Source organism: Serinus canaria, chromosome 5 (assembly GCF_022539315.1).
Source record: "Serinus canaria isolate serCan28SL12 chromosome 5, serCan2020, whole genome shotgun sequence".
Classification (NCBI taxonomy): domain Eukaryota; kingdom Metazoa; phylum Chordata; class Aves; order Passeriformes; family Fringillidae; genus Serinus; species Serinus canaria.
In genome coordinates this window covers 8,633,211-8,656,405 of record NC_066319.1, presented here as the reverse complement: position 1 = coordinate 8,656,405, position 23,195 = coordinate 8,633,211, and the positions used below count along the sequence as shown (strand labels likewise).

The 23,195-nt window shown below is 54.2% G+C and overlaps 1 protein-coding gene across 1 annotated transcript in view; it reads right to left on the bottom strand.

Moving 5' to 3' along the window:
* The window catches only part of KDM2A (lysine demethylase 2A), a 33,620-nt gene that overhangs the window by 2,171 nt on the left and 8,254 nt on the right, over positions 1–23,195 (bottom strand). Inside the window, exons 4-21 of the mRNA XM_030240044.2 lie at positions 16,484–16,622; positions 15,813–15,891; positions 14,576–14,622; positions 14,281–14,459; positions 13,433–13,539; positions 13,032–13,125; positions 12,413–12,566; positions 11,614–11,729; positions 11,372–11,498; positions 10,130–10,551; positions 5,463–5,546; positions 3,605–3,871; positions 3,352–3,483; positions 3,184–3,273; positions 1,890–2,599; positions 777–940; positions 361–519; positions 53–268 (exon numbers count right to left, since the gene is read on the bottom strand). Of these exons, the coding sequence (XP_030095904.2) occupies positions 53–268; positions 361–519; positions 777–940; positions 1,890–2,599; positions 3,184–3,273; positions 3,352–3,483; positions 3,605–3,871; positions 5,463–5,546; positions 10,130–10,551; positions 11,372–11,498; positions 11,614–11,729; positions 12,413–12,566; positions 13,032–13,125; positions 13,433–13,539; positions 14,281–14,459; positions 14,576–14,622; positions 15,813–15,891; positions 16,484–16,622 (3,286 nt within the window). The remainder of the gene's footprint in view (positions 1–52; positions 269–360; positions 520–776; positions 941–1,889; positions 2,600–3,183; positions 3,274–3,351; positions 3,484–3,604; positions 3,872–5,462; positions 5,547–10,129; positions 10,552–11,371; positions 11,499–11,613; positions 11,730–12,412; positions 12,567–13,031; positions 13,126–13,432; positions 13,540–14,280; positions 14,460–14,575; positions 14,623–15,812; positions 15,892–16,483; positions 16,623–23,195) is intronic.

Here is a 23,195-nt window from a genome sequence, read left to right as displayed (position 1 = left end):
CACCGGAAGGAGGAGTGGGAAATCCAGGGGGCACCTGGAGCAGGGCACGCACCTGCCATGTTGAGCTCGGTGAGGGAGTTGCGCGTGGAGGATCCCACGGCGGTGAGGAGGTTGGCCGACTGGTCCGTGAGGTGGTTGCAGTGGCTGAGGTCGAGGCGGGAGAGCAGGGGCATATGGCGGATGATCAGGCGCAGCGTGGCGTCCGTGATGTCCAGCCCTGCGAGCCGGAAGTCAATCATGTTGCGGAGTTTGCTGCGATTGTCCTGACCTGCGTGGGCAGAGGGAGAACCAGAGTGGACTGACTGCCCTGGGGACCTTGCCTTGTCCAGCCCAGGCAGCCCCAGGGCGGCATCAGCTTACTGGGTTTGTCTGTTGGAGGCGTGAGTAAGTCCCGGATCTGAGGGTCCTTGATTCCTACTGCCCACCGAAGATCGAGGGTCCTGAGAAGGGGGCAGCTGGAGGTACTGAGGGCACAGACTGCAGACCAGGAACAGCCCGCTAGGATGAGGTCTTTCAGGCCTGGCAGAAGGGAGGCAGGTAACAAGTTAGACAGGTTTGGTAGGCTCCCAGGCATCCCAGAGCTCCACCATCTTTTTCCAGGCACATGAAGACACAGGTCCTCTCCCTGCCTGGGGTGGGACACTTGCTGGGTGATGGGACCCAGGCACCCAGGAGTTCCCAGGCTTGCTGGGTGTCTTTCCCCACGACTGAGCCCTCAAAGAGCCTTGGAGCAGGCTGGTGGCAGAGGAAGGGACCCCTCCCCAGCCCAGACTCACCTGGCAGCCTGTTTACAAGCCATGTAAGCTGTTTTTTTGAGATATTGGTCCAGCTGAGGTCAAGGCTGACCGGCTGCCTTTTGATGATGCCGCTCAGCGCCTGCGGGGTGATGGACTTGCACCTGCTCAAGTCTATCTTTGTCCACAATCTCTTGTCACAGCACCTGGGGACAAGGACAAAGCTGAAAGTTGAGTCCCAAGAGTCCCATGGGATAATAGACAGCCAGCAGGTTGCCTGGCTTCCAGAAGGAGCCCAGCCCTGGTGCGGCCCAGCCACAGAACAAGGTTGTTCTTCCTGGTTCCCCAAGCATGGGAGACTGCTGAAGGTGTTGGGCCACCCAGTGCAGCCCCAGCAGGGTTTTAGTGCCACAAAATAAAACTCCAAGCTGCAGCTGCAGGCTTGCTTGCCCCATCTGGGTGTTTCTCCTGATCTTAAGGATCCTTACTCCCAGCAGGCAAAACACTGTGTGTCCCACCCCACAGCCCCAGCAGAGCTCACTCCTTTGCCAGGAGCAAACTCTTCCTCTCCCATGGGAGTTTGTGGAGAGTTGGGACCGGATGACAGCTTAGCAGAGTCCCTGAAGGTGCAAGCGAGGGGACACTCCTCCACCACACCACTGCCACCAGCTGCTGATCAAAGCAGGCAATCCCTGCTGCTCAGCTGTTAGAAACCTCCCAGTTTCCATTCCCGTCTGCTCCCAAGCCCTCCATGCACAGCTGTCCTGGTGCCAGCATTGTCTTCTTTGGGCCTGTTGTCCCCCGAGGCATTTCCAGCCAGCAAAGCCATCCCGCCTCAGCCTGCCTTCCCTGCCTGCTGGGAGGCGAGGCAGCAAGGGAGGCCAGGAAGGGCAAGCAATATCAGCATGATGGGTGAGGGAAGGGCACTGGCACCTCACAAGGACACGGCAGGGGACAGCTGAGGGGACAGAAGGAAGGCAGAAGCGAACAACAGAAATGGGTACACACACTGCAGACACAGCAGGGCTGGCCTTAATGACACTGCCTGGTTCTGGGAAGTGACAGGAGGGCACTGAGGCAACATCCTTGCCCCTGGTCCCTTTGGGTGTCCACCACAGATGTAGCCCCAGCCCCAAAACATGTCCCCACACTCACCACTTGTACCAGGTCTTGCACACCCGCATGCACTCGCACAGCTCCCTGCGGGTGAGGTAGCGGAACACGGACATCCAGACCTCGCGCTGGATGCAGCTCTCCTCGCCCTCCTGCGTCCGGCCCCCGCGCCCATTCAGCCGGGCCGCCCCCCCCTCCTCCGCGTTCTCGTCCTCCTCCTCTTCCTCCTCCTCTTCCTCGGCGGCCGCCTCCTCGTCGCCCCCGCTCCGCAGGGGCATCCTGGCAGGCGCGTGGCGCACAACCACGCGCGGAGAGTGCTGCAGGTTGGCCGAGGAGGCCGTGATGGCTTGGAGCTTGGGGACAATCGAAGTGCCGTGGACATCTTTGGTGGGGCGCTGGAGCGTCACGGTGAGGTAGGAGCCGTGCAGCTTGGCCTTCTCCACCTCTGACAGCTCTTTCTTGCCGCTAGGGTTGTTCTCCTTCTCCCGCACCATGGTTCTCTCCGTGGCCTGGAGCCGCAGCAGCTGCCGGCGCTTGAAGCGCTCGTCCCGGCTGGCGCTGTGGTGCTCGCTGGGCCCGGCCCCTGGGGACGAGCGTGTCACCACCCCGCGGGGGGACGCCGGGTCGTGGATCAGCTGCAGCATCGGGGTGGGCGAGTTGGGCGGGGGGGTCAGGGGCTCCTCACAGCTCCGCAGGGGCCGTAGCACCTTGGCTTGTGCCATGTCATCGTCGCTCTCCTCCACCTTCCGCTTCTGCGGGGAACGGGGGTGGCTGGTTAGCGGGAATGAGGCCTGAGGCCTGGGGAAGGCTTTTCCCTTCTCTTCTTCCCCAGGGAAACACCACGGTGCTGGCAGAATCTGCACTGGCAGTGCCCAGTGAAATCATAGAATGGTTTAGGTTAGATAGGGACACCTTCCACTAGATCAGATTGCTCCAAGCCCAATCCAACCTGGCCTTGAACACTTCCAGGGATGGGGTATCCACAGCTTCTTTGGTCAACCTCTGCCAGGGTTTCACCACCCTCAAGTACGTAATTTCTTCCCCACAGCTCATCTAAGTACCACAAGGACCAGAGTCCACTCACACCAGCAACAAGCATTTTCCTAATCCCTTCTCAAAAGGGGTGTCCTTTGAGGTTGGGGGTGCCTTCGACTCTGCCAAACAGTCCAGCGTCTCTTACAGTGGAATATCTCAGGATCACATTGCAGCAGGAAGTGCTGCACCCCCATGATTCTCATTCTCACTGAGCCCTCCCCCAGCCCATGCTGGCTGAACACATCCCTTGCAGCATGCAGTGGGAGTTTTGGAGGACACAGATCCTTGCCTTGCTCCTTACCTGGCCCTTCTCTGCGTCGTCACCCTGGTAGCACTTGGGGCACTCCCAGCAGTTGGGGAGCTCATCATTGAGCAGCCCTTCCCCATCCATCTGCAATGAGAGGAGGGGGTCAGCAGCAGCCCAGCCCCACAGCAGAGCCCCCCTTTGTCCAGCATGTGCCCTGCTCACCTGCAGACAGCCAGGGTGAACAATCTCGTTGCAGACACAGCACTCCATGAGCTTCTTCTCAAAGTCCTGCGAGTCCTCATTCTGATCCACCTCCCCACAAAGTGCACACGTGACCGAGTGAGGCAACCTGGGCTACAAAGGAAAGCAGGGCTGACACTGGGGCATGGTGGGACAGCCTTCCTCCTCTCCTTTTCTACTACCTGAACCATGGAGAAGGAACCAGCTATCCCCCAGGAATCCAACTTGGACTCACCGCCAAGCACTGCCGGAGGACACAGGACTGCTTCATGCGGCCGGGCCCGCCGAACTTTTTCATGTCCCTGCAGTAGTGGCACATGCCACACTCGCCCTGCATGCAGGCCTTGCATTTCCGGCACCGCACCCGCCTCCGCCGGGCGCCTGACACGATGGGAGACACCGTGGACCTGACGGGAGTCGGGCGCGGTGCTGGCTTCATGGTGTGTGGCTTGGTGATGGGGATGGTGGGCAGGCGCACCCGCAGCCGGGCCTGGAGCTTTAGCTGGCGACAGGGAGAGAGAGAATTGGGTGAGGAGAGGCAAGCGCTGTGTTCCGCCGGGATCTGGAAGGCTCTGATCCCTGGATCCTGCACTACCACTGCAGATATTGTGCCAGAGAGCAGCTCTGTTCCCTCAGCACTCCACAGATGAAGGTGCCTGCATCAGCGCTGACCTGCCACTTCTCCTGCAGCACACTCCCTAACCCCTCACACCACCCCACACCAAGAGCTCCCTGTCCTCTCAGCCCCTGCTAGGGCTCAAATGGGTCTGGAAAGGGCTGCTGAGTCCCCAAAACATCCTGCAGCATCCATGCTTTTCTACCAAAGCAAGGAACGACAAGGTCCACCCAGGCTCTCCCCTCTGTGTCACTCTGCCAACTGGACAAGGGGACAGCTCTGGTCACTCTTTCCCGAGCTCGAGGCACACTGGGAACACCCACACCCTCCTTGTTTACAGTGTAGGTAGGACAGCACAGCTCTCCAGCTATCACCCTGCACCCCGTCAGCCCTCACAGGAAATCTGCTGGCTGCAGCATCCTTCTGGGATTGGCCGTGCTGGGCTGTGCACCACAGCTGATGGGCTTGGGGAAGGGCAGGCTCCCAAGGATGGGGTTGGGGATGTGCCAAGCCCCTGAGTGCTGTACCCAAAGCATGCACACATCTCCAGGTCACTTCTCCCAGAAAAGCTGCCCAAGATGCTTGTGTTGCACAAGGGTCACTCTGGTTCCACTGGGCAGGGCAGGCAAGCAGAGAAGCACCTCCAAAGGGCAATCCAAGAGGTTCATTTGTCTCCAGACTCCCTAACAGGGTGTTACCCAGCCTTCCCAAGGTGATGGGGTCCTGCTTTTCCCATAGCCTGCCTGTGAGCCCATCTCCTGGCAGGAAGGAAGAAGTGACCTCTGGGAGCCATGCTGGCAGGCCACAGGAAGGCAGCCTGCAGAGGGGAAGTCCGGCTGCTCCATGTCTCCATCTGCCCAGAGAGCTCAGCCCTGGGCTATGAGCACAGCTGGACAGGGAAAGACAGGGATGCATGGAAAGGACCCATTGCCGAAGGGCTGGCTGCTATCCACAGGGAGAGACTCCTGGGAGAGAGCTGCCTCCCTTAGTGTTGTAAGACCCAATCCTAGCACAGGGACAGGGACACAAAGGACACATTCACCTCATAGTGAGGGGTTGGACTGCTCTTGACCATGAACCCCACACCTCACCCACCCCTACCACAGTGAGGCCTTCCCTTACACACAACATTCCTTGGGCCATCCAGGGTTCTCCCTATAAATCCAGAGAGCTCCTAGGAGAGCAGGATCGCCCCTTCCTCCCACAACAAGGCTCCCTGTTCACCAAGCACAACCAAATGGCTGGAGAACACGGAGCAGCCAAGGCTGATCTGGTTACCACCCACCAGCTGAGCTGGGATAACCAGCACAGTGGGAGATCTCTGGGTTTGCCTGCAGTGCCGTGGAGGTGGCTGCGCCCCACATCCCACTTTGGCACTGCTCCCAAGGCGGGTATGGAAGCAGTGCCACCACACCCCAGGCCTGGCAAATGACTCAACACGTGACACCCGTCTGGGTCCCCTCCTTGCAGCTCCTACCTTATCTCTCTTGGGCCACTGGACGATGGGGACGCCTGTAAGTGCCAGTTTGGGGTCGCTGTTTGCGTATTCTTCCAACAGCAGCTAATGGAGAGACAAATGGGGGGGAACACAGCAGAGAGACAAAAAGCACAGGTGTGAGCAGAGGGAAGCACGGCTCCCGCCAGCGAGGCAGGCTCTGACCAGATGCCAAGGCCAGCATGCTTCAAAGGCTGCTGGGAAGGAGCCCTCCTCTCCCCACGCCCGCCAGCAACCATCCCTCCTCCCCACATGAGACAGACAAGCTCTGTCGAGTCGATCTGCACCAGCGCTTTCATCAACTGCATTTCAGCCCCGAGGCCCCGTGCTGGGCGGCGGTAGAAGTGGAGAGCACCAAGATTCGGCAGTATGGGGGGATTCTGGGGGGACGATTCATCAGCATTACCCCCTCAGCCGCTCCCCAGGCTCAGGGCAGCCTGGAGGGTGCAGTAGCAGCAGCAGGATATGATGCCCCAGCACCCCCTCTGTGGCCTGGCACAAACTGCCAGTAGCTGAGAGCTGCTCCCCCGCACTGCCTCGGGATTTGGCTTTGACTTGGAGGGAAAGATCCCTCGGCACCGACCGGACTGGCACGGAGCGGCACGCTGCCCTCCGGCACAACAGCCCCCAACTCCCGGTGCATGGGGCTCCCACGCTCACCCCAGTCCTTTCAGCACCCTTCAGCACAGCCCCCTCCCTACATCCACTCCTCACCGAATTTGCTGGTTGCAAAGGTGCTTTATTTACTTGACGTTGCCATGGTTACACAGACAGGAGCCTCCTGCCGGCATCCCGGCGGGCAGTGCTTCCTGCTGCCAAGCGGGGCCAGGGCAGGGGGTACCCCTCATGACCCCCACCCCGTTTTCAGTGTGTCTGGGGAGGCAGGAAGCCGCAGTCTCCCCAGCAGCGCAGCGTGCTGCCTTCAGACCTTCCGCCTCCCCACGAGCACACATCGAGGGAAAGGTCAGGGCTCGGAGCTCCCACACGGACATCGTGGGACCGCAGCGTCCGCCTGCCCGTGGCACCGGGGACAGGGCGGGGGTGGCTCAGGCACGCTCCTCACCAGGGAGCCAAGGGACCACGGGGGCTCCCGGGTCCTGCGGCTGCATCTGGCTCAGAGCCGGGGTGGGCGACAGGCCGCTGGTCCCCTGTGCCCCTGGCACTGTGGCCGGCGGGACGTGGCAGAGGGGAACCTGTGCACACACGGCCGGAGCACCTCGGAAGCAGTGCCAGTGAGAGCGCCCCGGGAACGGGAGAGGCGAGCCCAAGCACCGGCCAGGGACCCCTCTGGGGAAGCAGGGGTCCCCCCGTGGTCCCCTCCCACCCTGTCCGGGACCGGAGCGTTCCCGCGTACCCTCCCCGCGCCACAAGCATTGCCAGCTGCCTGACCTTGCGCCTCTGGAGCTGCTGAGACTCTGGGGTGAAGTTTGCCGAGCCCTCTTTGTTTCGGTGCCCGCACTGTGAGGGCTGGGGCCCCCTCCCTTCTCCCCGGACACCTCCGGGGGCTGGCTCAGACCCCGGCCAGACCCCCAGTGTTTGGGGACATGGCTGGGGAGCAGCTGCGCCCCCCGCCCCGAGCGCCCCCGGCTCCTCCCCGCCTCCAGCAGCCGCACTGGCGGCCGCGTGCTCCTCCCGAGCCCTTGGGCAGCAGCGGCGGCAGCTTCCTGAGCCGGAGACAATGCTGCTGCGTCACCCACATGCGGTTCCCAGCAATGCTTTGCAACGGGAAGATGGCAGAAGAGAAAAAGGGAGCGAGGAAGCGGAGGGCAGAGCCGCGCTGCTGCAGCGCCGGGAGGGGCTGGGACGGCAGGGATTGGCGCAGGGTCCGGGCGGCGCTGCCCACCGGCCTCCCCGGGATCCCTCCCTCCCTCCGCCGCAATCCGAGAGGCCGGGGCTGGGCTCCTCCGGGGCCGGGCAGAGCGTGGCGGAGAGCCCTTACCCTGTCCTGCTCAGGCCCAGCCTCCTCGGCGCCTTTCTTTTGTCTGTTCCTAGGCGGAATTGGGATCTGGGAGACCCCGCTGGAGCGAGAGGGGCTTTGGAATGCAGGCAAGGGTCATCCCCCTTGCAGCTCCCCCCAGGGTCTGTGCCCCCACACTCCCGACCTGGAGGGACACACATCCCACCAGCCAAGTTTGGGAGCAGCCACATTCCCAAAGGTACTGGGGACCAAACCGCTAGAGGGGGACAGATCCATTCCGGGCAATCAAGGTGTCCCCAAGCAATCCCAACCCCCTGAGATGCCCCCCAGATATACGCCGCAATTAAAACTCCTGAAATAAAACCAAGCTGCACAGGGGAGCAGTGGCTGCTCCCACTTCTGATGCATCCAAAGCATATGCAGGCAACTCCAGGTTTGTGTTCCCAGGAAGACAGTCAGTCACGTGCTGACCTGGCTCCCGGACTGTCACCAACTGTGCAACCAGAGACACCCTTGTGCCCCTGGCATGGGTTCTCTTTGACTCGCAGGCAGGAGCATGACCAGTGCTGCCATCCCACCATGGGAGACCTGCCTGGCACAGCTCACAGGCCACCCTGAACTTCCTCACCCATCCCTGAGGATACCATCCTCATTCCTCACCAAATTCTCTCTCTGCCCATTGCCCAGTCAGGTAGTGACCAATGCCACACCAGAGGTTTTGAGATGAGGTCCTGCAGACAGGACCAGCACTTCAGGGAGAGGCTTATCTTGTTTCTACAATCCTTGGGGCTCCAACAGCACCATGCACAGCACAGACATAACCTGTTTATGCCAGGACACAGAGGCCTGGCTTTAGACCTGCTGTCAGCGTCCTCATGACCATCCTCCTGCCAAAACCAGTCAGGGAAACCATCACAGAGAGGTTAGAAATCATGGATGGAAGCAGTCAAAAGACAACAGGACCTCTCAGAAATTCCCTCTTTGTCAATGATCCTTCCAATGACCTCCATCACGCTCAGAATTTTCAGACAATTCCTGCCACAGAGCTGAAAGCACAACATTGTCACATCCAAAGCGTCACATCCCACCAAGTGACGCTCCAGGCTGAACTAGTGTTCTCCATGTGACCCAACACACAGACACCCTGAAATCCTGGTCACCACACAAGAGGCTGTGGGAAAAGGCAGCATTTTCCTGCTCCTGGAGTGCCTGGGGACACTGGATAGCAGAGGGTGGCACTGGATGGGCTGATCAGGGTGGATGTCTGGATGAGAAAATGCCATGTTCTGACCATAACAAGCACAGACCAAAGTGTGCTTTCCCACCTTGGCCAGATCCCAGCTCCATCAGTGGCTTTACCTGGTGACACAAGGGCAAAAGACCTGCTGCAGACTGGTGGCCACAGTTAGAAGTTTTAGCTAGAAATGTCATAAGCCCTTCCCAGGCTTTACAAGTCAACTTCTACTGGCCACTTCCATCACCTCTATAGAAAACGGGTTTTGAAAGTAGACCTTTGCTGTGGTTGGACAAACTTGTCCCACTTCCCCTAGCCACTGCAGGCTGTGACTATGGATCTTGATATCTTGAGGATGCCAGTCCTGAGGGACAGAGTCCTGCAGCTCAGGATACTTCCAAACCTCCAAGGACAGCCAGCTTTAGGGAGCAAATCCTCAGGGAAGTTGTCTGGGACCACAAAGGCTGTCACCTGGAGCTCATTTGTGAGGTACAACTGGACACACGGGCCTGGCCACACCAAAACCACAGGAACACCTTTACTACCTCCAAAACATGAACAGATTCTTCGATCAGGTCTCAGACTCCAACTGAACACCAACAACCTTTAGGGCTCAGCCTTCAGAATGCCCAACACCAGCCTCCTTTCATCAGCCAGAGGGTGAAACAGAGAGCCCCCAGCTCAGGTTCCTCCAGAGCACCATACAGGGCTCAGAAACACACATGTCACATTCTCAAAGGTCACAGCATGCACAGGATGCCTGAAAAGCCACAGAAAACCAGAAATTCAGCCCCTAACAGCACCTAGACTCTTTCAGCTAAGATCCCAGAACCACACCCTCTGCTCCAAGCACAGCAGAGCTCTGGAATTATCCAAACATCTCACAAAAAACCACCAGGAGACAGCACTTGGAAATAAGCACAGTAGCAAAGACAAGGACACATGCATGGCTGTGTCTGGATGTCAGCTTTGGTACAGATCACCAACAGCATGGAGGGGAGCAGAAGGTAACTTTTTAGGGACTAGAATGGATTTCTGGGGATAGAGTGAAGCTGACATTCCCACTTCAGTGCTGAAACAGCTAAAACAGCTCATTGGGTCAGCTCCACAGATTAAGGCAAATAAAATCCAAACAACCCTCACCAGCCCAAAATAACTGACTCTCATAACTCCAGGTCACACCCTGGGCAAACAACTTGAAGGAACAAAGCCAAATCCACCTGGGGCAAGGAAAAGGTTCCAACTGTCACAGAGTCCACAGCCAAAACTGGAAGTGAACTGCACCATCCATGAGCACTCCTGTACTGACAGCCATAAGGGACCCAGCCAGGGCACAGCAATCCTCCTGCTTTCCCAAACCCAAATCCCAGGCCTGTCCCTCAGGTGTGACATCAGCCTCACACAGAGGAAGAGGAGGACACCAGTCCTGCCCCAGGACAGGGGTAGGGTGAAGCCCAGTTTCCTCATGGGAAGTGCTTTGCAGTCACTCAGCCCTACCTTGACGTCAGCGATGAGGGCATCCTCGTCCTCGATGCCAGTGGGAACGCACTTCTTGTGCAGAGGGAGCGACTCCAGCTTGTCCACGAGGCAGCGCAGCCCCTCCAGCTCAAATTGGGTCAGGTGCACCTTCCTGCTCTTGCAGGGGCTGCCCCCGCTCGGGTCCCAGGCCTGGCCGTTTTGGGAGCCCCGGCTGGAGTCGGAAGAGTCTATGGATGGGGTCTTCTTGAGACCTGGCAGGCTGCTCCGGCAGCTCTTGCCCAGTTCGTCATAGTCCACATTGGCACCGTTGGCAATGGGGCTGGTGAGAATGGACCTCCTGGTCGTGGGGCGCCGGGATTCCTTCCCTGCTGCATCCTCATCATCCTCCTCCTCCTCCTCCTCTTCCATGTTCACAGAGTCTGAGGAGCTGAGCTCCATATCTGCCATGATGGAGAAACAGGGAGAGCAATCAAAGGAAGTGTTCCGTGTTTAGTGGGATCCTCCCAGTCATGAGGGATGCTGGAGCAACAGATTTGTAGGAGGTGAAAGGAACAGAGAAACTGAAAAAGCTGAAAACAGCTAAACACCCTTCCCATTCCTGGCTTGTCTGTGGGAATGCAGGGCACCAGATACGGAAAAAGGTCCCAGAGGAAGAAATAGCAAATGCTCTAGACTGAATTTCATGTCCTAGACTTAATTTCACAGAATTGGGTTGGAAGGCACCTGGACTGTCATCTAGCCCAACCCCACTGCCATGGGCCTGGACATCTTCCACTACATCATTCTGCTTAAAGCCCTATTCAACCTCATATTGTTTGGGAGGGTTTGGGATCTCCAGCTGAGGGCTCAGGATCTTGATGCTGCCTTCATGATGCGATAAAGACGATGCAGACTCACTCGTGACCGTGAGGTCGCTGAGCACTCCAAGTAACTTAATCAGTCCCTCAAACCCTGTGTGCAGAAGGCCCTGGCCAGCCAGAGAGAATTCCTGACCAGAGCACCATGGTGGCCACTGCAACTTCCCCCCATCTCTTTTGTATAAGGCTCTGAACTGATGGTGAGCTGGTTTCACAGCTGTGAGGAACTGGGCTGCTGCAGGGCCAGAGGAGGAAGCAGAAGTCTGGCTGGTTGTGACTTCATGCCCAAAAAAATTCCCACCCAACCCTCCCCTGCCTGGTACACTGCTGAGCCAGTACTCCAGCAAGAGGGTGTAAGAAGGCAGCTGGATAAGGGTAAGGAAGGAATAAGGGCTGGACTTACCCATGCTGAGGGATTCCTTCTGGAAGTCCTTGGTCAGGTGGGAGCGGCTGGTGATGCAGTACACGTAACGCTCCAGCACGTACCAACACATCTCGTAATAAAAGGGATAACGAAATTTATTTGGGACCTGCAAAACAGGCAAGAGGATCTGTCAGGCCTCCTTCCCACTGCTGCTCTCAAGATGACAGATGCCACACCAGGTGTGGCCCAGTGACCAGCACAGGTCTTCCACAGGTCCTTACCCGTGTGCGGTCCTCGATGCTGTAGATCCGGAGCTGCATAGGGATGTTGAAGCTGTGTAAGAAGTTGCCGCCAAAAACCAGCGTGTCCATGGGAGTGTACACAGCATGGATCCAACCTTGGGGAGAAAGCAGAGTTGGAAGAATCCTTCTGGATCCATCTTGCATAGTTGTCACCCTGGTGTCATCCTAGATTGTTTTCTAATTGCTTTAGGCCTAGCACCAAGGGGAACAGCCTTCAGAAGTCTGTTCCAACACTCTAAACACCTTCAAAATAACTCAAGTTCCACTCCTTATCTCCAAGGCTAAGCAATCCAGCCAAGTCCAACATCTGGGGAATTCCAGCGTGGGTTTCCTTCAGGCAAAGCCACTCAGTTCAGAAGAAGTGTCAGTTGTGATAACAGGACTCAAATGAGTGAGTTGTGCAATCCCTGGTGTATTCTGTTCCTGGTCCTGCTGTACGCCACAGCTCTGTCACAAGACACAAGCTGAGGAGCTGCCTTGGGCCAGCCTCTCCTGAACCTATACTTTTCCATGTGTCAACATGACAGGATCTGGGAAAGCCTCCTTTAATAATTAATCAAATGTGGTATGAGCCAGCCACAGCTTTCCTAACAATTGGGCTGGATCCACAATGCCATCACAGGCATGTTTTGGGAGGTGGCAAGCAAGAGGACAGAGCCACATCACATCTCCCTCTCCCAGTGACTCATGAGGGAGCTAAATCCTGCCAGTGTCCCAGGAGTTTGTGTTGCCACAACCCTGGCTAAGACCAGGATGCCCGTGCCCACCCTGAGGGTACCTGAGGGGATGACAAATGTGTAGCCCTGCTTGAGCTCGATGCGCTGGCACTCTGACACTCTGTCCCCAAGGAAAATGTCTCCCTGCTTCCCTGAGAGAAGCCAGTTTTCATAGAGCTCCAGATTCTGGGGTGTGGGAGGGATCAGCCAGAAGATCTACAAATAAAGACAACACACTCATGTAAGTCATCACATAATGAACAGCTATGGCTTCTTCCCATCATCTGAATCTCTTCCTTGCCGCTCTCCCTGAGAACTTCCCAGCAAAATGACTGCAACAGCTGCCCCCCTCAAGAGGACAAGCAAGGTCTTTCCCAGCCTGACACACTGAGTGTTACAGGTAGCCTGATTTGGGATGCTTTTTAAGCTATGATTTGCATCAGTGTCAAGAGATACAGAGCCCAGGAAAGCCACCAGAATGACAAGGAGATTTACTGAGTTTGATTTACCACCTGAACTAGGGACTGACACCTGTCTGGCTACATGCAATATAGGTAAGTTTAGGGTGGAAAGGATTTCAATTTGCAGTCTGGGACCTGCATCCTCAAGGATTTACACAAAAACAGACCAACAGCCACTTTCCTAAAGCACCTATAGCTGTCCCAATAGGTACTGTCCTACCTTTCCCCCTCGGTGGATGTGGTACCACACAGAAGTGCCACCAAAGTCCACATGGAAATCTGTGTAGCAGCCCTTGACACTCATCAAACAGTATCTGGTAGAAAACAAGATGAGAAGGTGAAAATGAATGGTGATCCACACTTTGGAACAGATATGACATTCCAAGGGAATGCGCCCCCCAAACAAAGGCCAATGGCTCATTGTCACAAGCCACCCAGCCCCTTTTCCACACAGCTAAAGGGGATTTAACAAGTGACTGCAGTGGCCTTACAAGCATCATCCACAAAAATAAGCTGGGAGACTGATCCTCCCCCTTCCCCCTGGTACACACTGCTGCTCCCTTGGGCAGTTTTCCTGCAAGAGATTGTTTGCTGCCTGCCACAGCTCAGGAAGCCACTTACTTCTGCACCTTTGGATATTGCATCTCCAGGATGGCATTGGTAGACTCTGTCTGACTTTCCTTCAGGTGCCTGGGCCACATGTTATCAACCCAGTCAATCAAATCCACCTACGGCAGAGAGGTAAGAGACATAAGCAGAGAAAAAAGGGCCACAGCAAAACCTTTTGCTACACCAGGCTGGCAAATCCCTTTTTGGTCCTTCCCCACACCCCAAAACTTTCCCAGTCCTACACATAAAGCACTTAGGATTAGGTGTTCAGATGCCAGCTCTGGACTTCCATAAAAAATATGCCAGACAGTATCTCCTAAGGGTGAGATTCAATTCCCTAAACCTCAGGAGAGCCAGAGATGTCGAGGTTCCCTCTGCAGTTAACAAAGAGAAGTAAATGGCCCCACACAGCTGCCACTTCCACTCTGCTGACTGCAGAGGTAGTTCAAGATGTTCATCCCATCTATCCCACCTCCCACAACTCATCTTCCCAACACAGAACAGCTTCCTGCCCTCCTTCCAGCACACCTCCAGTTTTGTCTCTTTCACCCTCAGAGATTTCAGCATTTTGCATGAGGAACTCTCCCTGCCACACTGTGCAGAGTTCAGACTTCCATGTTTCTAACTGCTGACAGCCAATGAACAGGCTATCTCTCCAAAGAGTGACATGCCAGGGATTTGGCCATGGTCACCACAGCCTGACTAGGAGGTCAGCTCCAGCATCTTCCAGACTGACAACCCAGCTGAACCCACATGTGTTCTGAGCAGCCCCTCTTCTACCACATCCCAATTCCAGGCTGCACCTTGCTTCCAGATTTCTAGGGAAAGCAGATCCCTGCGGGAGGAAGAGCCCCACTCACCGTAGCAGGTCTCTGCACCAGGTTCTCCAGTTTGGTATGGCTGAACTCCAGGCTGATGACGTTGTAGAGTTTCTCCCGCTCCTCCTCCGGCGTTTCGTAGTAGCGTGCCCACTGCGCCATGGACATCTCGATGTCCCGCTGCGTGTTCACATCCATCACATCCACTATCCGTCGGCTCCCTGCCACAGTGACAGACACGTCACTGAACTATCCCTGTGCACCATGGACTCCAGGGGGTGAGATCCTCAAAGGCCCCAACCACACAAGTGAATGCAGGGTGGCTCCAGACACTTACCCACACACAGCCGCACATCGTTCACGCTGAAGTCCGGATCCGGCATCCTGTGGGACAAACATCTGGCTAAAAAGACCATCAAGTGCTTCTGGCTGCACACTCTGTGACCCAGGAATTGGCACCCTGAAGGTACGTCTGTGCTGCTCTTGTAATGGAGAAGGCCATGGAAGAGGATCTCTGGGGGCACAGGACTGGGGTGAAACACTAGGACAAACTTCTGGTTTGGGAAGCAGGCTTAGGAATAGGATGTACCATCTCCAGAGCTGTTGCACAGTGACTTCTCGCAAAGGAGCCAGGAGGCCTTGAACTAAGCAATCCCATCTCTTGTTTTAAAGGCTGCTTGTGTGAGTTATCCCAATCCAAAGGTACAGTCAGAGCAGGACACGGAGTATATTCCACTGACACAGCAGAACCACTCCAATGTTTGTACTGGCACCCTTCTCTGTACAAACACTGCTGTCACAGGCAGAGCAGGCTGGCAGCCATTCGAGCAGCTCTTGACCCAGAGAAATATCCAAAAGCTCGGGAGAAATCCAGTTTCAGTCACACTGTAATACCCAGTACTAAATCTCTACCCTCTCAAGTCACCCACTCAGTTAGACTGAGTCTGGCATGACTTCCTACCCAACTCACCCCAGCAAAAAACATCCTGCACTGGATGAGATGTCACCCATCTGTTCACAGCCACGGAACCTCATGGCTGAGGGACTTCAGAGCAGTGCTGCTGGTACTAGCTCTGAAAGTTTGTGAGGGGTCATTTATTCCTCTATCAACCCCAAAAACACAGACCCGGTTTACAGTTAGAGCTGCAAACCTCAATGGATGTACTGCAGCAAGAGAGGCACACAGCAGCTTAGAAGTTCAGAAAATCAGGTTGGAATTCTGGAAAATGCCAGAAATACTACAAATTGTTTGACTCTCTGGCAATAGATGCCTATGTTACTAGGAAAGAAACCCAGCCAGACATTGCATCAGAGCAGCAGTGGGACCTTCCAGACATTTGGTGGAATTCTGATCACCTACAGCCAATTCTGTCCTCTCATTTTCAGTCCAAACACACTAGGAAGAACGGGATAACTGAGCTGGAAGATATTTCTCTCTGCCCATGGCACATAAAGAACAGCGTGGACACGACAGTCAAACCAGCCTGGCAGAGCCAGGAGCAGATCCCACTGACTGTGGAGAGACGAAGGAACTGGGCCAGAGCCAACCACAACTCCGTGCTCCCAGCACTTACTTTATCCCCAGGCCGTCCGAGCTCCTGAAGATGAGCGGGTCCCTCAGGCCACCCCGCTGGATATACTCAACTGTGAAGTCTGGTGTGGGGAGACAAGAAGAGGGAAGGCTTAGGAGAAACTCCTTCAGAGTATTATAGACATGCTCAGGTTGAAAAGGTTCTCTGGAGATCCCCAGTCCAATCCTGCTCCTCACTTTTCTACACTCCTTCAGAAATCCTGGAACTCCTTTGCAGCAGTTCTGAGAGGCAGCAGGGTGTGTGCTGCTGACAAGCTTCAGACAGGGCCCCTAAGGAGGGTTTGCTCCAACAGCCTGCTCCTGACAGGTGAACAGCCTGGATTTTGGTGCTCACTTCCCTAGGAAACTCAGAGCCAAGCAAGAGAAGCCTTGCAGAAGCACTCCTCCCTCCCAGTAAATCCTCATGAGGGGCTGTGTGATGAAAAGCCATCCCACAGAGCCGTGTGTGTGCTGAAAGGAAGGGGAGACATCCCACACAGTCCTTGAATTAAGGATCTGGTAGACACGTGCTGCAATTACAGGTGCTGACCCAGGCAAACGCTCCCATTCCTGGATGCCACGTGTCCCAGCAAGCTGCAGACCACCTCCATGCTCTCCAGAGCGAGCAGCTTCCATGCCATTCCCCACACACACTCCCTGGGACCCAAGACAAACCTTTGCCTTCCATAAAGACCACGAAAGTGGAGTTAAACTTGTTGGTGGACAGCTTTTCCTCGAGGTCAAAGGTCCTCTTCCCTTCAATCTCATCATCGGAGATGCCGTCGTCCTCGTAACGCCGCCTCATCGTGCCACGCTGAGAGGAGAACACCGGGAAGGGAGAAGTTATGGACCAGGAAGGGAAGCTATGGAGCAGGAGGAACAACCAGAGCCTCATCCCAACCTAACACAGCTCAGTCGCGGCCTCTAGGGGAGCTCAGGTCTCTCCTGAACCCAAAACATATCAGGAAACATCAGCTTTGCCCCTCCTCCATCCAGATTCGTGCTAATTGGGCTGTATGAGAGACAGATAATCACTCCTAATGAATTCTAACAGGGAAATACGGGAGGAGGGGAGAGAGTTTAGTGCAACAGAGGCAAAGAACAAAGAATCAGTTCCCCACTTTCACAGGTGCATCAGTATTTTGCTGCACTGGAGGTAAAGGCACTTGTGAGTTTAAATTTCTGCCAGAACACCAATGATAAAATAAAAGACTCTGAAATTTTCATCTTTGGCTGTGCCTGTACATAGAAAGCTGATTTATTCTCTTGTTTGGAGAAGAATAGCAGAGTGGAAGGAACACTTTTCTTAGAGGGTCTTGTAAGAACATCTGTACAGGGATTCCTGACAGACATCCTCTTCTGGCATTGCTGGATCTGGAAGAAATTACTGTCCCCAGCTGCCGGCCACCTGGCCAGAGAGCAGAGCCCTGCGTGGGAATGCTCCCTAAATCCCCTCAGATAAAAAGCAAACCTGCTCAGAATTAGCCAAGCTGCCTTTCCCTAATTAGGGATGTTGCCATTATTAAGCGTGCACTCCAAGTGCTGGGCCAGCAGACAGCCAGGGCCGGGATGGGGCAGGAGGTGACACAGCTGCTGGCACCTGCCTGCAGTAGGGAGGGGCAGTATCACATCCCCCAGAAACGCCACCAGAAGCAGCCTGCCATAACCTCACTGGAGAAAGAGGAATGAACACCCTCATACAGAAGTGCTGCTTTAAATAATCATTTTAGATTAATTAGATGAATCAGTACAGGAGCACGTAGGGACATACACAAAAAAAGGCATTTCCCCCACCCCCTCCAACATTTAATTTTAACTCCCAGTTTCAAGCAGGATGCACAGAGAGTTCCCCTGCTATCAAGACAGAGTCACTCACCCATTGTTCACAGCCCATTGACGGTGCTCAGCTTTCCAACCTCCTTACCAAAACCCTGAGTGACTGGGACACAAACACCTCATCAGCCAGGCACGAACAACTGGCTGCTCCTGAATGGGGCACTTCAGGCAGAGTCTTCAGGATCCTGCAACCAGGGTCTGTCCAATGGCCCCAAGGATTAAACAATCTGGAAAAGGGCTGCTGTCCTTTGTCTTAAGCCATCCACTAAAGATGAGCGGGATCTCCCCGTTTTTAACAACACAAAAACTCACTTTACTTAAGGGTTTTTACAGAGATACTTGTATAAAGGCAGGAAAATGCATTTAAAAAGCAGACATATGGGAGTGGCACCAGCATAAGCGACCTATTCCTTGGGAACACTTGGATTTTCACATTGCTAAGGCTGGGCTACACTCACCAAAAACTGCAACTCCCAAATGTTCACTCTGCCTTTAAAGAGACTGAGACTGGCCCTTCCAGGGGATGCATTAGAACTTGAAGTTAGAGATATAGAGGTGTTATGACTGTGCTATAATGGATGATTAGCCTAGCTCATAATGCACTTATTCTTAAAAAACATGGACTCCATGAAACCTGCTTGGTACTCAGCTTTAAAATGAATGTACGGAGCAGAGAGGAGTCTGTCCTGTGCAGGATTTAGGGACAATGAGCAAACCTCAAACTCAGCTTTTCCTGAAGAACCCAGCATTTTGGGGAAAGGCCTGCTTCATCCTATTCCTTACTAAACCACACCAGGGAAGTTCAAGGCACACCTATGCCAGGTAAGGATGTGAATCACCTTCCAGCATCACCAACATTTCAATCTTCCCAATCCGAGGCAAGTGTAGGACTACAGATCCCAGCAGGCAGCTCTCTGTCAGAGAGAGGATGTGCACAATGAAGAGGAGGATTCTGCAGTCCATGGTCTCACCTGCTTTGGGATCAGGCTCGACCAGGCTGCTTTTTGACCTGCTCCCTCACTCCAGACACTCACTTTTAGGGGGAAAAGCAGTTTATTTGTCTGTGCTGGATTCAAAACCTCACCTTTTGGAAGCAAAAGGTTTGGCATGGAAAATCTGGCAAGAAGATGCTATGTCCAAACCAGTCACTTAATAGATTATATCTGACTCCCCTGGCTACACTTAACCAGGAGCAGGGGTTACTGCACTGGGCTGGAACTCAGGTGAGCCCCAGGGACAAACCTCGGGATATCCAGGCTGTAATGCAGCTCCAGCCACAGATACCATGACCAGGCATTGTCTGTCCTTCTGCAAGTGGCACCAAGCCAGGCTCTGGTCTGTGTAGAGCAGCTCATTTAACAGAAATGTGACCACGTGGCTGGGCCTGATTCAGATCCTATTGGTGCCATGGGTGGATGCTGGAGATACACTGTGGGATCAGGACCCTGTTTAGACTTTTTTCCCAGATCTCCTTCACAGCACAGCCTCCAAAGCAAACAGGTTGGAACCTACAACCCAAACCACTCCACGATAAGGCAGCCACACCACAGAATTGCAAACACCAGGAAACAGGCAGGAACACCTTAAACTTGAATCCCTTTGCAATGAGGAAACAGGGATGCAAAACACAGAAGGAAGGGGATTGTGTCCTCCAGCCGGGCAAATTCCAAAGTCTATTGCTCCTGTCATCAGCAAAGCATCAGCCACAAACCCCCTCCAGCTCCCATGCAGATCAGCTTTGCCTGTTCCCGTGGGCAGGGAAGACTCTGGCCTCCTAATTGGCCCAGCATGAGGACAGCAGGATCTCAGCCCTGGCTGAGGACCCAAAAGCACAATGCAAACAGCTCCCATCCCATCGGACCCAGCCGGGGCCACACTGCTTTCAAGTCATTGTTGTCTTGGGAGGGTGGGGAAAAACAATATTTCAGGGTCCCAGAGCAGGCAGGAGGAAGGAAAGGCTGCTGTGCTTCCAGGCATGCGTTATGGAAGAGGCAGCATCTGCGGGAGTCTTCCCCTCCTGGAGTCTGCAGCTTCCTCACAGCACAGTGACACAAACCACAGACCCCATGTCCCCAAACTGGGTCTCTGTACGAGGACAGATGTGCTCAGTGGATGCTCCAAAACACCCTTTTTTCTGATGTGCCACACAGGAAATTGCTGCCTGGATAAATAACTGGCTACAGGTGACACCTGCAAAGCCATGACAAGCTAATGCCAACCTTACCTTGCCACTATTGCACACACAGAGCTTTGCCAATCCTTCTGACAGCACCAAGTTTGACTTCTTCCCAGGAAGAGCTGGCTACCCTTGTCCCTAAGCCTGTGCTAGGGACGAGGCTTGGCTGAGTATCCCTTCCCAGCACATTCATATAGCCCATGCAGAGAACATCAGCAACTCACAGTCCTGGACTCTTAGACCAGAACTGCTTCTTCCTGGGAGTGACTCCACTACTGGGAGACCTTCCAGTATCAACCAGCTGCCAGGGATGCAGCTTCCCAAAATGAGATCAGCAGATGTCCCCAAAACTGCCACCTGTGACAACGTTCTGGGTGAAGTTCAACTCCAGAGAAGCAAGGGCACAGAGTCAGGCACATTACATTATCTGTAGGACAACCTCAGCATTCAGTATTAAGCAGCAATATTTAAATATCACTTTGTTTTCCCAGCTTTCTCTTAGGATTCAGGCATTTTTCATCCTGCTGGGAGTTTTACTAAGGAAGAACTGACAAGTGCTCCAAACCTTTTCTCTCTGTGTCAGGCAGGATCAAGATAAAGACACTTCATTCATCCTCCAAGACCAGACAGCCAGCAATTCCCACCTAAGATAGCTGTCCTTCACCATTTCTTTCTGACCCTCCTGGGTACCATTCAATTAATGGAGGAAATAGGAAGCATGAATATTCATCCTGCTGACAGCTATCCCTTCTATTCGGATTCTTTCACCTGCATTCTCCTTCACCTAGGGATTCCAGGGGAAGCGCCTCACATATCTCCACAGTGGCACTCTCCAAAACCCTTCCTTGGAAACCTCTTTCCATCAGCGAGCGCTGCCTCCATGGAGGACAGCTCCCTCTAACAGCAAAGGAGCTGACAGTCAGCTGAAGAGAGCCAGGAAACTCCTCTCCTGTGAAGTTTTTTTGAGGGAAGAATGAGTACAAGGTCACATTTGAAAAAAAGAACAAGCCGTCCTTTGCTGAAAGAGCCTCATGTATTTAAAGAGTGAAACCAACAACCAACACACACCACAGTATTTTAGTCACTTCCTGTCCTGTCTGCTGCCATCCCGTCCCTCAGCTTCATCTCCCAGTCACCAGGAACATCTTCCTGCTATGCCACAGCTCCTTCCCCCTCAGGAGACCAGAGCACCCCTCTTGCTTTTCCTCTACCTCTGCTTGTTGTCCTTCCAGAGCAGCTTGCCTGTGTGAAGCCTCCCACAACTCTCTTCTGTTCCTGTGACATGAAGAATGCAGGAAAGTTTCACCTCCATTTCCAATCCCAAAATGCCCTTGTTGCAGGTTTTAACTTCTCCCTGGCTCCCAGTGTATCCACAGAACAGTGTGATCTACCAGTGCATTTCTTCCTTACCCCATCTCTTTGCAGGTTTACTCTGATGAAATGAACCCAAATTGATAATAAATCAACCAGCTCAACTCTCCTCAGTTAAGGAATTTAACTTCTCACATATTTTTACACCAAACTGTGGCTCTTGCCTAGATAAATCCAGACCTGCAACATTTGAGTATCTCGATGGGTGCTCTGATCTCCAGCGAGTACCTGAGGCAAGCCCAGAATTCTGCCTCTGAGACCTTGTGCTGAGAATCCCCAGCAATAGCAGCAACGGCAAAATGGGAAGAACAACATCCATTTCTCCAGGAAGACACAAGGCAGCCTGACAGGAAGATGGACAAGCAGGTAAGCAGCCAGGCTGTGATCAGACAGGCCCAGGGCACAGCAGGTGCCAATGCCAGAACGGGCTATGCAGGGAAGATCCTCCCTTGCCAGTGTTTCCAGATAGAGTGCGAAGAACCAATGCACCAAGATTATGACACCCAATCAGCAGCCTGCCAGGTCACTGCTTATCTTAAGCACAAGAGCTTTTCCTTTCTATATCCCTCTCCCCTCCAAGCCTGCACCTCCCACTTCAGCTCCTGGGCTGGGCTCTAAGCTCTGGAGCACCAGCACAGCACACGGCAGCAGGTTCCTGCCCTCTCTGCCTCTCCCACCTTCAACCCTGGACTCCCCGCTCCCCCAGATATGGGAGGCACCACTTAGGATCTAAAGAACAGGCACAATCCCCTCAAGAGACCCAGGACAAGAGGAACCATTGAGCTTAACTCAGGTTTAATGCCCCTCACCACCTCCCATTTCTCTCAAAAGCTGGAGTGCTGAATGGGTGTATCCCAGGTGGCACATCCCTGGACAAAGACAGACTCAAAGCACCAGGCTGAGGAGCAAACAGGATCTACACAAAACTGGAGTCCTTCCAGGCTTCCCAGCTCCAGGAGGGATTCCTATCACGAGCAAGGCTGGCAGCATTTCAGAATGACCGGGAAGAACGCTTTGGTTTGCACTTTTGGGTTACAAAATTGAACGTACACGAGGAGTAATTGAGGAATTGGAGCAAGGCAGGTGGGGATGGAGCATGGAGGGGCCAAGCAGAGCTCCACAGCTGCTCCCAAACCACACACTGACCAGTCACAGCAGCAAAACCACAAGGCAGAGGAACATGCTAGATCAGATCACAGATGGGCAGCTCTGGCAGCAGTCCCAAAAAGGAAGCACTGCTCCTACGAAAGGATACAGCTCCTCACTCCAGTCACCTGCAGCCTCTGTCACACACAGCCACTGTCCCAAAGGGCTTTGATGGCACTGCCCATTTCTATCACCAGCCAGTACCACTGCCCAGACTGCCCATTTCTATCACCAGCCATAGCATCAGGAGAAATCCTGCCTGGATTCCATGCAAGCCTGGAGAAGCTTTTGAAGGATCATCAAACCCTCCACACCATTTCAAGGTTGAACAATGACCCTCAGTACTAAAAGCCATCCTTTGGCTTTCAGCCCTCTCATTTCTGGAAAAGACTGAGAAAACCCCTTGAATTACATCCCATCCCTTGCAATTAGTAGAAATCCAAGGAAAAAACCCTGTGAGCAGCCCCTTCCCTGTCAGGTGTCCCCAGCACGTGCCCTGTGCAGTGAGGTAGATGAGCAGGACCAGCTATGCTCCTCCTTTTGCTTTGTGCAGGAAGGCAACAGAATCCCCCCCAAATGGAACAAAATAGACCAAACTGCTCCAAAAAAGGCTGGCTTGAAAATGATACACATTTAATCCATATTCCCACCACCGAGCCCACACAGACCAGGAGGCAGAGACCCAGGACAAGGGACAGACAGAGCCATATGCACTCAGAGGTGCAGCTGATGCAGCACTAGCAGGCCAGCCCTGAGTGACTTATTCATTCCTTGCTGGGGACCTCTCTGTCTCCAGCACACTGAGAGATCACAGGGCTAGCTTGGATTGTTTTATTTTTATTATTAGTGAGGGAAGTG